This window comes from Pleuronectes platessa, chromosome 13 (genome assembly GCF_947347685.1).
Source record: "Pleuronectes platessa chromosome 13, fPlePla1.1, whole genome shotgun sequence".
Classification (NCBI taxonomy): domain Eukaryota; kingdom Metazoa; phylum Chordata; class Actinopteri; order Pleuronectiformes; family Pleuronectidae; genus Pleuronectes; species Pleuronectes platessa.
In genome coordinates this window covers 19017415-19032070 of record NC_070638.1, presented here as the reverse complement: position 1 = coordinate 19032070, position 14656 = coordinate 19017415, and the positions used below count along the sequence as shown (strand labels likewise).

The following is a 14656-nucleotide window of genomic DNA, read 5'->3' as shown; positions in this document are numbered from 1 at the left end:
CAAAGCCTCCTCACTTCACATATTCCCCATGTCATATCAATGCTCTCTGGCTAAAGCACACTGTATCTCTCACTTATTAACCTCAGCTACTAAACCAGCTCCAAATCCAGCTTGTGCTCTATTTTGTGTTATTGCATTACCCTAGGTTGTTACGGTTGCACACTGACTAACCCACAGTTCCAGCGTTACCTCCACAATGTGTTTCCTATTAAGATAAAAATAATGTAGATGTACTGTGAGAGGTTTGAATACTCTCAGAGATAAAATAGTGCCACTCTCACATACAGGAGAATGGTGCTTTAAATTCAGACGCTCACTTTGCTGATTTGTTCGACATATCCCAGGATGAAACGTGGGGTATAAAGAGAGCGGTACGATTGGAAGTGAAGGAGAGACTGGATGCCTGCATTTCCTTTGAATTCTATAGACTCCACAGATTCTCCTCCTGTCATGCTCGTCTTTTCCCCCTCCAGCCTTGTTCCCTCAGTCAACCCGTCTATTATTTGCTCTGTGATCCTGCACCCACTCAGCAGAGAGACACATTTGAATCAGGCCTCCACCGGGGCTTGCAGTAACGTGGTATTTAATGCTTCTCTCCATTCTCTTTCTTTTCCCTCTCTCTTTTCCCTTCTCTATTGTATCTACCTCCATGTAAACCTGCTCGTCCCTGCGCGGATGCTCTGGATTCCCTAGTGCCTCTTTTCATAACCCTCTCCTTCTCTCTCCGGTCCGTCTTCGACTCGGCTCCAGGCCTTTACGGGCAGTGAGGTCAGCGTTAGAAATGTGTGTGATCTCTCACTCCTTCTCCTCGTCTCTTTTGCGTTTAACTGCCTCACACGTTCTTCCTCTGTGCCAGTTGTAAACCATTAACCTTTCAACCACTCTCACAACCCATCCACTCTGCATACTTGCCATTAATGCTAACCTCGCTGTACTGAACGTCCCCTTTTCTGTTTTAACCTCTCTCCAGTTTCTTCTTTTACATCATCCCTTCTTTGTCCTGCATATTCTCCCCCGTCTTGTTATCTCCCCCTTCTCCTGCCTCCCCACATCACTCTCTAATTGCCGTCTCACCCCTGCTGCGCCCGGACCCACAGGCTAAATGATTTCTACGGGGAGCTTACGAGTGGAAGCACACAAAAACTTTTTATTCATTATTATTGATGCGTTCCTTTTCAGGCGTGTGTGTTTAAAGTTGGTGGTGCCCTCTCATTGGCACGGTCACACATTCTTCTTATTTATATGTTTTTATCGGCGTGCTCTACGCCTCTCTACCCTCTCCTTCCTCCAGTTTCACAAAAGATACTTTAATCCCAGTGCTAGCAGGACTTTCAAGATTTTTCCTTTTGTGATGTGTTTGTGTACGTACATAATGTTGATTTTACCAGTTTTTGACACAAATATGTCTTTAGAACCTGCATGTCTGTGGTTTTCCTAGAACTTGGGTAAAGGCCGGTCTCCACGCATGCCAAGGGATAAGACTAAGCATATGCTGACGTATTAAACCCATTGACTTTATATAAAGATGGACGATGCATCTCCTCTTCCTCCCACTTTACAAAGAATGAAGACAAATGTTATTCAAACCAAACTAGGCAGAAACATGAACACGTGAATATACATCGGTGTGATAAGAACTACCTGAAATGACAGAAACCGTCTTTGTAAACCATTGTCTATGATAACACCTGAGTAGAAGTAGCAATACTAGTGTAAAATAGTGTATTATTAATGTAAATATTATAATGATAGTAATAATGTGGGACTGCAAGTTTTTCATTTGAACATGTACATCAATTGTAGAATAAAAGCTCTGGTTTATTTAATGGGACCTGAGGTGAAAACATGTTTATTGATAATTATATTTAATACAATATATTATATAATATGAATCATATTTAATAATATCACTGGGCGGAGAACCCTTTGAACGGCTACATTGTCAGAAATATACTAGAAGATGTCAAGCAGCTCTCCTCCCTTCTCATGACACAGAGGTTTTCTATTCAAAACAGGTGCTGTGACAAATGCACAATCTAAGAGGAATGTGTTGATTGATCATGTGTGTGCATAAGAAGTTTCTTATGAATTTCATATGATGTTGAGTAAATGCTTTAATTGCCCATTGCTGAAGAAAAGTCAGCCATAAATATAATCAAACATTAGGCTATAATATTATTGAAATGTCAATGCTATAACTTTAAAGGGGTAATCAAACAACTCCATTTTATAAAGTCCTACAGTTATGCTAATGGTAAATGGACTGCATTTATGTAGCGCTTCTCTCATCGATCAAATTGCTTTACATTACAGATCACATTAATCCACACACAGATTTGTGCAGCTCTTGCTACAGTGCATTGTTAATCACTCACACAAACTATTCTTACACTGGCAGCACAGCTCTCTGATTAGTGGACGGCCTACTCTACCTCCTGAGCCACAGACGCCTGGAGTAAGATTTAAAAAAACATTATTTATTTTTGATTCATCAGGATCCATCTCGCAGATAATTTAATTACCTTCCTTTCAGTAACACTATTTTGGTCAAAAACACTGGATACAGGATAGTACACTTCCCATAATGCAACTTTCCAGAGTCGGGTTAAACACACAAACCAAGTTTATAACGTTCTGATAAAATTTTAGGTCTCAAGCATCAGCTGAGATATTTTCTCAGACTCATCCTCCATAGCCACGGTCGAGTTTTTACAAGTGTTTGATCTTTATGTGTGAAATTCCTGTGGAGTGCCTCTGTAAAGTAGCCTGTGAAAGATTAGCACCATACTCAGCATCCTCAACGGCCCATTTAGGAGTATTAGGCTATCGTATAAATAACATTAGTGTAAAATTCAATTGTAAGCTTTTTGATGTAAAATGCATATTAGTGGATTTATTTATTAGTTTAATCTACTCAAATGTATTTTGACATATTAGTAAAGCTAATAGTAAATATGACTTTGAAATAAATGCAGAGGAGTAAAAGTAAACAGTAGCATAAAACAGAAATACTAGTAAAAGCTATGTACCTCAAAACACTTCACTTGTGTAAATTAATTTAGCAACTTTCTAACACTAGCCTTTAGCTAATGAGGAAAGGCCTTTGAAGAACATAATGTGCGACGCACACGTACACGTTCTCAAACACCAGCTCTTAACTTCCTGTGACAGCCTCTCTCTCGTCCTTGCATCACACAGCCGACTTTCGCAATAACATGCGAACGCACGCTGCACCAAGAGGCGCCGCACGTAGACATGGGATTTATCAATAACAGAACGGTCAATAACCATGTTATTTATACATCTTTAAATGCCCTCAGGCTGGAGAAATCTTTTAACATCATTTTGCAATGTGGTTTCCAGCTGTGACTGTTGATGCATCGTAATAAGAACGTGTACGTTACTCGGGGAACTGGTTAGTATTATTTAGTATCTAATTACTGTTTCACATTAATATCTAGACTTGTATTATCCATATTGTGCTGTGGTGTGAGTGTAATGTGACACTAATGTGTTTTGTGTATTACAGGCATTTTTTACTTGCTATGAATTATGTATGTTCCTTCTGATGATAATGATATGCTAATGATGATGATAGCCTAAGTCCATTTCCTGTTGCATGTGAATAACATATGCAAGTTCTCTTGCTGGGTAGCTCATACATGTAAATTGATTTAAAGGTGAGACAGTGCAGGACGGAGATACTGGAGTTTCCTCACAGAGAGGAAACTACGATACATGTCACATTTTGTCCCTCTCAGCGAGTTTGCATTTCAAGAGAAGAGAGAGGAGGAATGAAAAGCTAATCAGAAAGGGGTGTTTTTTTCTTAATCCCAGCTCTGCTGAGGCGCCTTTTCTCCTCAAGAAAAATCTGTTTCTTTCACACTGCCTCTGCAATCACTTGAAACCCCATTACAGACCATGTGACAGCATCAATTAAATTCACAATTATCACGGGGCAGAGACACTCCAGCGCGATGAAATATAGTAACACAGCGTCATCTGCAACTTTGTATGTGCGAGTCCGTGTGTATATGCGTGTCTGTGTGTGTGTGCTGACATGCAATGCCAGCACTATTAATAAAAATTGAATAAACAGGCGACTAGCCCTCTGTAGCAGTCAGGTGTCTGCAGATCAATTGTTTAACAGACATCTGACAAAGCCAACATGCAATAAAAAGTAACACCGTCTAGTAAGTTGTTATTTATCATAGTTATCATTAGAACTTATATCAAACCACACACATGAGCAGGAATAAAGCAAATCTATGTAAAACATTGACAATAAAATCGTCACAGCAGATACAATTAACTTTGCAGCATAAAATGTATTAAAAAAAAGCTCTGCGCACAACATCCAACACACAAACAATAAAAAGTGACAGCTCATTGTAGAACTGTTTGAAGAGGACTCAATAATAACAAGAAATTATTCTGCAGTGGCTCCGGAGCATCAACACAGGCCAAACTGTCCATTCCAAAAAGGCAGGTTTGGAACAGGAACTGCACTGGTTTCCTGTGAAATTAGCTGTTTTTGATCATTTCTCTGACAGATTGAAATCCCAGTGAGTGCTTTTGAAAATCCCTAGAAAATTGCACTGGGTGATGCCACTGCGTATCCCCAAAGTTGGCCCATAATTCAGTAGCAGTTTAGCAGCAGGGCCTTTGTCTCCCTTTGACATCACAGATTAGAGTCTTGGCTCTTGTTTGCAGCTTCACCAGAGATTTATCCAGACCAAACTGTCCGAGAGCATACGTAAAAAAATCAGCATGAATCAGTGCTCTGGTTGTATTCAAACACAGAATCTCACCTTCAGATGGACGTGGTTTGTGTGTCTGAATGTGTGCATCAACGCAATATAATCGACTGAAGGAGAGCCACTGTGTTGGATCTGGCAGCTGAAGCTGTTCTGGCCCGTATAGTTAATTTCTTTATGCTCTCCTTCACAGCTCTCTTTATCAAAGCACAATCAGGCCCCGGTAGTGGAAATAAACAGGGAAGCGTGTCCGCATTGATCTCTCTCTACCTATAGTGCTGGCCTACACTGGAGCAGAGCAGGAGATTAAAAATTCATAAGCGTATTTAGATCTATAAGAGCATTATTCATGTGTGCCGTCACCATCTAATACAGAAGGGTACTAATCATTTGCATCTCTATCCCAGCACACACAAACACACACACACACACACACACCCACACACACACACACACACACACACACACACACACAGAGTCACAATAGTTTTCTGGGCGCACTCCAAGTGTCAGCACTATCATATGGGCATGTGTGTGTGTCCTGGCACTGTTCCCTCCTTGAGTGCCATACAATGTGCTGGCATAAACACCTGCTTGACACAGCAGATTGGCACTAATGGCTTTACACGCAGTGCCATCTGTAAGCTGGACCATTAGCTTGTGCATCTTCTCCATGGCCACTAACAGAGCTCTATAGCATTTGCCTCAGATCATCATCGGTTATGGTGCAAAGGCAGAAAACCATCCAAATTGAAAATTGTCTAATCATCCACACTCTCTAGGAGGCTGCACGTGAGGGCTGCAGAGCTCGGCCCATCTGTCTGCACCTGGATATTATAATCTTTAAAAAAAACAGAGCAATTCTGCTCATTTTGTCGACTGAGGGTGAGACACCTCCCACTGAGCCGGAGCTATAACCACCAATCCAACTCTGAGCACCCGCACACACCGACGTCCTCCTCTGTGGCTTCCAGCAGCCTGCAGCAGTCACACTGGGATCATTACCATTCATTTGCTCAGCAAACTGGCCACACAGACTTCTAGATTAGCCCATCTACCGCAGCTGGCTACTGAGACAGTCGGCGCATGCTGAGGACTGAGGGCGCGGCCATTACAGTGCGCGGCTCGGCGACACCTTCTGTCCAGTCAACGTGACCTCCTCCACGCTCGGCTGCTCACTCTTTCACAGGAGGGAGGAGTCGAGCACGGGGGGTTAGACGTGCCCAGTCAATGATTCTAATAAATGACCTAGCTGAGCAATAGGAAGACAAGCCGGCGCGTTGTGCTGAGGGAGAACTCGGTGATAAATCCTGTCAAACCAAGTGTAAATCAGTCCAAATGAAATAGCATTAGCGGGACCTCTGACCGTGAGGGAAGAGAGCTGACAGGTCTGACCTACAGTGAAATGAGGGAACACTCGGACTGCCATTGCTTTCTGCCTTGGGGGAGGATCAATGGGAGAAGGAAAAAGTAAAGCTATTAATTCTCCTGGATATGTCAATTCCCATTGGTGAGGCCAGATTGGTAGTGATCATGACTATCCCCTTGGGCAGACGGGAGCTTGGGCTCTTTTTGCGCCTCAGTACACCATTGATTAATTGATGTTTTTTATGGCTAACTGGGAACCATCACATCATACTGGAGAAAATGTAAATCAATTCCAATTGCGCGTTTATAACTCAGAGCGTGAATGTGGGGTTAAATTATGCTAACCACATCTCGTACAGGACCTCAGGTTAAATAAGCCTTGCACAAAACTTGAAACAGTGTCTTAAATAATCATAAAACATTTATAAAATAGGTCAGAGACCTTGTAAATGATGAATGAAGTTTCTTTTTCCTTACCCGTCCGATGAGCACAGGTTCAGGCCCGGCGTACTCCTCGATCACAAAGAACTGGTTCCAGATCCAGCTCCTCCTGCTGCGAGAGCGAGACCCCTTTCCCTCCATGCGCTCGTGCACTTCCTCTTTCACCTCGGACTCTGCTTCCTCGAACACGAGGCCTTGGCCATTTTTGGGATCGGCAGCTTGTGTCCCAGGGTTTTTTGCCTTGTAGCTCCATTCGGGAGCCGGGTGGAGCCTCAGGACATGACTGCTGTTGACAGGCGTGTTGTCTTCATCTGCTGGGTACTGGGCTGTGCTGAGTTCTGTTTGAGCAGGGTGAACTGACTCTGTTAATGGGTCTCTATGGGAATCTGCCGCTCTGTTCCCCAGCCTTAATCCCGAGTGCTGCATTGTCAGCACAGAAGGAGGGGAATCATTTGTTTCAGAGGGAACGTGCACTGGGTGATATTTTGTCGATGTGAAGGGCGGTTCCGTTTGGCTGATCATTAGTTCTTTCTCCGGGCTAAGACTGACCTCGCTGCGAGGTGTTGACAGCATGCGCACAAGGTGTTTGCTCTTGCTATCGCCATTATCGGAATCCTGCAATCCCAAGTTGTCCTGCTCTTTACTTAAAGCTGGCTTGACTTCACTTAGCGGATTGATACGAATGTCAGCACCAGGGTCTCGATTAAGATCTGGAGTGGTGACTGGGCTAACATAAGGAAATGCCGTCTGATTATCAAATCCAGTGTGAGACTGAGTGACAGCCATATCTTGTCTTGCCACTTTCTGAGCCTCTAACTGTCTGTGATTAACGTCAATCAAATCTCTCTTCCTGCTCCGGCTGCCCTTGCTCGGAAAGCTCAGGCTGGGAACGCTCTGCATTTGGGAATTGACGATCCTGACTAGGTTTTCTTTAGACAGCAGCTTCAGAAGGCCATAACTACCAGTGAGGTTCAGCTTTCTGTTTGAATCTATGCTGAATCCTTTTCGTGGCACACCCGTGGTATAGACACTCAAATCCGGCCTGACCCTAGACCTGGAGCCTGATTTAAACCTGGTTTTATTGGAGTGTAGATCTGGTTTGTGGTGGATTGTGAATGCTTTCTCTGACCTCCCTGTTTTCTCAGCATTCTTGGTGTTATTCCTAACTTTCTTCACATCCTGGTTTGACTCCTTGTCAGTTGCTAATGTGTGCGGAGTCACTTCTTTATTATAGACGGAGTCAACCTCACGCTTGGGCTTGGGGGCCTGCTTCTCCTTGTTGGCAACAGATGGAGCAGCGTGATTCTGCAACATTTGGGAATAAGACAAAGATCCAGCGTCACCCATCTGCTCGTGATTGATCAGGTTTCTGAGAGTCACCACGGGCATCGCATTTGCATCCACGCTTGCATCCCGTTGGTCGGCAGCTCTGCTCTCCCCCAGCTTCACTGCGTGCAATCCGCCAACTCCTCTTCTCCGTACAATCTTACTGGCAGAGGAACTCCCAGCAAAACCCTCCCCCAGGCCCAGGAAAACCAACAGGAGCAGATTTCTTGGAACCATCTTGTCTTGTGGAGAGATGTCCTAATTTAAGCGAGGTTTGCTGTGAGGCAGACCTTGTTTTCCAGGTATCTTCATTCTCTCCCTGGTTTTCTCCCTCGTCTCATGCAGCTCCTCTCTACTCGCCCATCCCGTGCCCTTCACACGGAGCTGGAGGGCAGGTGTCAGTCACTCCTTCCGTGTTTTTTTCCACACCGTCTGATATCTTCCTCTATCTCGCTGAGCCGCTGTCTGCTGTTTTTTTCTCCACTCCTCTTGCGAAGCGTCTCATTTAGTTCCCCACAGAGGGTTAAACGCCCTGAGAGAAAAGATAAAGATAATTAGGTTAAAACTTTAATCATTGCACTGCGTTAATTAAAAGTGGAGCAGCGTAGACAGGTAGGAGAACTCTCCGACAAGCAGGCAGGACGGACCTTTAACAGAGCGGCAATCACATTTTCACAAGCACAGAGGGCTTTTTAGGCCCAGAACACAGATCCTTTCATACCTTCATAATGACCCAAGTGCTTTCTATTAAATCTATTAGATAGACAGGGACAAAGTTATCATCGTACTATTCTACAGGGAAAAAGATATGATAACAATATTAGAACTCGCTCTGAGCATTTATTAGCGGGAACAACTGTCAACTGGATTTCTGACTGCAATGGAAAAACAACGATCAGCTACAATGTGAAACTAGCTTCCCATCACTTTGATGTGTGATTAATTAGCTGGATTCATATTGTTCTTTGATCACCAAGACAGATGCAGATGCACTTTGTTGTAGACAACACCTTGAGCTATCTAAGAGGATCTTCACCTCGCACACGTCGGATTTCCGTACTTTCAACATTGAAGCCCCGAGTGGAAATCCTACAAACAACATGTCAGCTATCAATCAGTGCGCTAGTTTTCCGAGACAAGATCAGAAACACTTAAAGGGATTGTTCACCGAAAAATAAAATTCACTCATCTACTCTTAAAGGGTGAAGTGTTTGAGTCCAGAAAACACTTCTGGAATCTCAGGGGTAAACAGTGTTGGCGTGTCACAGTGTCCGTAAGCCCCGACATTCATATTCAGCTCAAGATGGCGTCATTTACACCATGTTTTTAGCTGAAATGTCCTCTGATATTCTCAATGGAGGCGCATACAGGTACCCTCGGGCACACTGGGGCACCTCACACAATCTCGCCCAAGGGCACGCGCGGGGTGCACATTCGTGTGGCTATTTTTTTTCTTCCGGTAGTGGAACTTTGGGCTTAAAACATGGTGTAAATAATGGTAACATGATGTGTTTTTTACTATTATTTTACTATGTCTGAAGAAGAGGTCACTTTGGCTGCAACATTGTTTACTCCTGAGGCTCCTAAAGTGTTTTGTGGACTCAAACACTTCCCCCACCGCCTCCATTGGAATAGTGGTGAGTAGATAATGAGGGAAATTAAATTTTTCAGTGAATTATCACTTTAAGTGGCATCCCGGTAACAGCAGCTCATGCATCTGACAAGTCAATGATATGACCTTTGTTTAAGAGTAGGCTTAAGACTTTCCTTTTTTGTTGGGACACATGAAACATATAGAGCTTCTCTTTCCTCCTCTCCCTCTTCATCACATTAATGTCTCTTCAACACATTTACTGACTTGACTTCTTCCCTGGAGTCCTTGCTCTTTATTGATACCAATCTAGACTGTATAGATATAACATGTTCCTTGCCACATATACAACTATAACTGAGGTTTTAATTAATTGACTATTTGCCAGATTGCATCAATATAAATAAACCATTTGTTTATGTGAGTGTTTTTTTTAAAAATACAAGTAGCTTTAAGTCATTATTCTATTTTATACAGCTCCCTAAATAGATATGGTGGACACTATTACTGTCTACAGGTAAAAGGTATTCTAATGGTAGGTAAGCTGAACTTTATGAGTATAATTGGTGGAGTACCCTTTAAAAACCAGTTTCTAAAACACTGGAGGACTGGGGACAAGGCAGAAGCAGCAAAGACTAATGTATTGTTACTTTTAGTCCCTTGAATGGCTCAAGCTCCAGAAACAGTGGATCATACATTTATCACAATGCAACTTAAAGGCTTTTTATTCGTTAGACATTCCCTTCTAGCTGGCTCTTTAAAGTAACATGTCAATCAGTCAATGTCAATGTATAAATCAGATACTTTGAACCCAGTACTTGTTTCATTTTATAGAGCTCTCTAAAAAGATTCAGAGGACATTGTACAACTGAGAATAGTATTTTTATATTAAGTGAGCTGAACTTTATGAGTACAATTGGTGGAGTATCTTTTAAAGTTACACTTCCCTGTGAACAAAAACGATCAAACTCTGCATGTGGGTTAGAAACCCGAAAAATCCAGTTCCTTAAACACTGAAGGACTGGAGCCAAAACGGAATCAGTATGACTAATGTGTTGTGACTTTTAGTTCCGAGCATGTCTCAAGCTCCAGAAACAGTGAATTCAACACAGTACAACTTAGAAGAGTTTTTTTTTTGTTAAACACCGCCTCTGGCTACTTAATTCCCACATCTTCAAAACTCCACATTTAAAGTGTGTAAAATAATCTTTTTGGTATAAATGTTAAGCACGGAGAATAGTGAAGACATCATAACCACTTACTTGACTTTACAGATCTCCCTAAGGAGATACAGAAGACATCATACGATTGTTCCTACAGGTACACTGGTATTAAATAAACTGAACTTTATGAGCTTAACTGGGGGAGTGGCTTTCAAGTTACCTCAATTCAATTCAGTATTAATCTTATGGCGACAAATCACCACAAACATTATCTCAAGGCATTTTACATAGTCATTTTTTAGAGAATTTACAAGAAAACGAATACAACCAACAGTTTCCACAACAAGTGAGTGTTTGTCAGCTGTGGAGAGAGAAATCTCCCCTTTACAGTATTTTACAATATTTGTGTGTCTTATGGGTTAAGCAGTGGCAGTGCCATCGTGTCCTGTGCAGTGCGATGTGGTCTGTTGGGTGTATGACACTTGCTCCGCTGTGGTGCAGACAGACCCTCCCTGTCAGCACACTCACTGGGGCATGACTGGAGTTTGGGCTGCTCCTCCTGGAATACTGTTTTTACCCTTTTTTCTTTACTCTATTTCTCCCCAACATCTTCAGCTGTCTCTCTCGCGCACTCTCTCTCTCTCTGTCTCTCTCTCTCTTTCTCGCTGTCCTCCTCTCTCGCTCTTGCTCTCTCGCTCTCTCTCTCACAGCCTCACTTTCTCTGAGCAAATCCTTCTGATGAGCTGAAAATGGAGAAAAACAAGATTATCCTCCCCTCCCTCTTCTCTGTTTTCCCACCTCTCCCACTCACCACCTGCTTCTTCTTCTACCTATCTATCCCCTAAATCTGGCTCTATCCCCCTCGCTTTAACTTGCTATTGTTTTAGCATCCCGTCCTTTTTTACTCTGCCGTCTCCTATCCTCTTTTCCTCTCTCGCCTGCTCATCTGTGTCAATCACAAGCCTGTCACCGTGTCCCTCACCCTCTGTGCACTTTGAACGCTTCAATCAATCAGCCAATCTCCATCCTCGGCCTTGCAACATTGGAAGTGACAGGTGTCTTGCCGGCTACCATCTTGACGACAGGCTACAGCACCATAATTGTGCATATAAATCCAGTCATCAAATGATAAAATGGTACAAACCCAGTGGTTACCTGGGACGAGCTGCAAAACGCCGGACAGATTTTTACAGAATAAGTTGTGAATAAACGCCACAGAGGCCGTTATGGAGGATGTAAGGCTGGATTTGGCCGCGTCTTATCTCCAACGTACAGCATGAGGAAGCGATTGGGGTGAATTCAATGACAGAGCCCCTACTCTCTCCCACAGGAACTTATCAGCTGGGAGTTTGATGGCCAGGCAATCATTGCCACGGGCACCTTGTTAACAAGCCCGGGGCAGGAGCAGGGATGCAGGGCAGAATATCAACACCGCACTGTCACCAGCCGAGCACAAATTTATTACATTTTTGTGTGGGAGGTTCTGTCAATGTGAGGTGTTTTTGTTAAAGCAGCAAAGCAGGAGTAGAAATGGCTTTTTCCCTCTTCGTGCTTTTATCTTCTGCACCGTTTCCACGGCAGAAGTTTCACTCGGTGCAGAGTTAAGGATTTATGTAACATACTGATCTGTGTCGCAGCCTTTCACATTATGCTGTGCACCTCTGTGGAGAGCGATTGTATTGCCATTACCCTTGGTGCATGGGCCTGTGCGGCAGTAAGCGAACGTAATTGGGTGCTCCGAGTTGAAGCACAAGGGAGCTCATATTTCTTCATTAGAGTTTTGTGTAATGTTACACAGCAAAAGTGTTGTTTTCATCTATGTGAAACCACCACAGATCAGGACGGGGATTTCACCCATGGCCTTTATTTACAGCAACTCGATTTGGAGTAGAGTAAATAAAGACGACAGGGTGCTGCACACAGTGACTCCAGGAAGCCCTCGCCTCCTAATTAGTGTGATGAAATGTACAGTGGAGGTGTATTCTCAAACAGTTTAAACCAAGAGATTGCGCCTGTACTGTATTCATTTTGCAAGTTCTGGGCACTTACAGCAAGTTTCTCTGATTAATTGGGGCCATAAATATCTTAATGAATTTCCCCTTACTGGTCCCATCCCACCTAAAAACCCAAATGATCTTTCGGATCGTTAGGATTGGAGGCGAATCCTCGCCATCGATTGCGAGCTGTCCCTACTTAACGAGACAGAACATTTTAATTACGATTCACCTCCTCGCTTGCTGTCTATCTTGCCTTTTTTCTCCCAGTAACCCCCCCGTCACACACAGAGAAATGCGCCACCACAGCAGCAGCAGTGCGCCCACACACACCCTCATCGCAAGCAATGAACAAACACATGTATGCTGTGTGACTTCCAGCCCTGTTGACAAAACACTCTCCAGAAAAGAACTATTATTTATTTACTCTAGCAGTTAGAAAAAGAAAAAAAAATAAGAAAAAATAAACCACATTCCTGGACACACAATGCCACATTCAGCCATCCTCTCAAACCCACATTCAGGAAGACACATTCAAACATCCTTGTGCACACACACAGGTCCTCCTGCCAGCACTTGTATATGTGCTGCAAAGCAAAATAAAGAAAGCTCTGAGGACTACTTCTGTGGACGCAGTGAAAGTCAAAGTGAAGAAAAGGGAGCACTCCCTCACACCAGGAGGCAAGAGAAAAAGCAGCCACCCCAAAAGAATTATGCATGGAGTAACAAAGGCAAGCTGAAGAACAGAGAGGGATGAAGGAGGAGAGGCAGGAGAAGTTTGCAGGAATGGATGTGTGTGAGAGGCGGATCAGTGGTGTAGAGGGGCAGCAGGTGGAGGGGGGGGGCGACTGGGTAGTTTTTAAGTGCAAAGCGCCGTAAAGCAGCTCCGCACTCGCCTTGAACCGTGGCAGATAAAAGTGGACCTGTCAGTGTGTGAGGAGGTGAAAAACAGCAGGAGCCCTGGTCTGTTAATGTATGAATACCTCCTTCGCCCGTGTCCCCAGCCTTGTCTCTGTCTAGGCCTCACTGATATACTGACAGCAGGTGCTAGCGTCCCCCGGGAGGGGTGCACCGCACCAGCCTATGGACATGAGATAATTCCCCCTGGAGGCTGGAGGTGTGTAGAGGATGAGCGGAGGCAGGTAAACAACATAACAGTGTCAGCTTTACAGCACAAACACAGTGTTAGGAATTCACAGTTTTCCATGGCTGTGAAATTTAGTCCACTTATGGGTGGCTGTTTGCCTATTGGTGAGATTAGGACTTAAAAGACTCAGTGTAACAGAGCGGCGACAGGGGGCTTTGGATTTGCTTGGCTTTCAGCTAGATCAATGGGGTTACATTCGTGGCAAGAGTCAGAACACTGCCTTTCAAAACACAGAGTACACTGACAAGAGAAAAATATGACAGATATTTAAAATACAGTCTTGTTAAACGTCATTTTTTTTACAATAAGATGCAAGACAGGGCGAGATATTCATAAATCATTTCATAAGCCTGTCCACACTGAGCCGTGGCCAGAACAGCAGAGGCCATGTACGTACTGCTGCTGCTGCTGCTGCTGCAATTCACTGGAAATACTCTATACCTATGAGATCACAACAGAAGTAGTACACCACTCCTGGATAACAGGTAAAAAAAAGTTTGTATTTCTCCCTTAGGGTTTGCACTGAAAAGTCTATGTGACTTAAGGCGGAAGTCGCATTCTTCCTGGTTTAAACTTTTCAGAGTTAGCTGTATTTGTGCTGTACAGCAATGCAATATTCAGCTTTGGTAACCCAGCTAATGCTATTTGGTCCATTGGGGAATTGTTATTGTTTTTTGTGATTTATTTTGCATTATTTTTGTGTATTGTAAGGGGTGAAAGGGGCCTCAATCCAAAGGGCCCGAATTTAGATCAACCAAATTAGGCCGTCTCAGTCTGAATCTAACTGAACCATGGTTCAGACTTTTGAACCAATTGCGGGATGTTGAGACAACAGAAGAACAGAAGAAGAAAAAGTAGCAGATGCAGCT

The 14656-nt window shown here is 43.5% G+C and overlaps 1 protein-coding gene across 1 annotated transcript in view; it reads right to left on the bottom strand.

Moving 5' to 3' along the window:
• LOC128455241 (cadherin-24) overlaps positions 1 to 14176 on the bottom strand; it is a 98778-nt gene extending 84602 nt beyond the window's left edge. Inside the window, 3 exon segments of the mRNA XM_053438925.1 lie at positions 6603 to 6718; positions 13924 to 14007; positions 14146 to 14176. Of these exon segments, the coding sequence (XP_053294900.1) occupies positions 6603 to 6718; positions 13924 to 14007; positions 14146 to 14176 (231 nt within the window).
• Between the last annotated feature and the right edge of the window lie 480 nt (positions 14177 to 14656).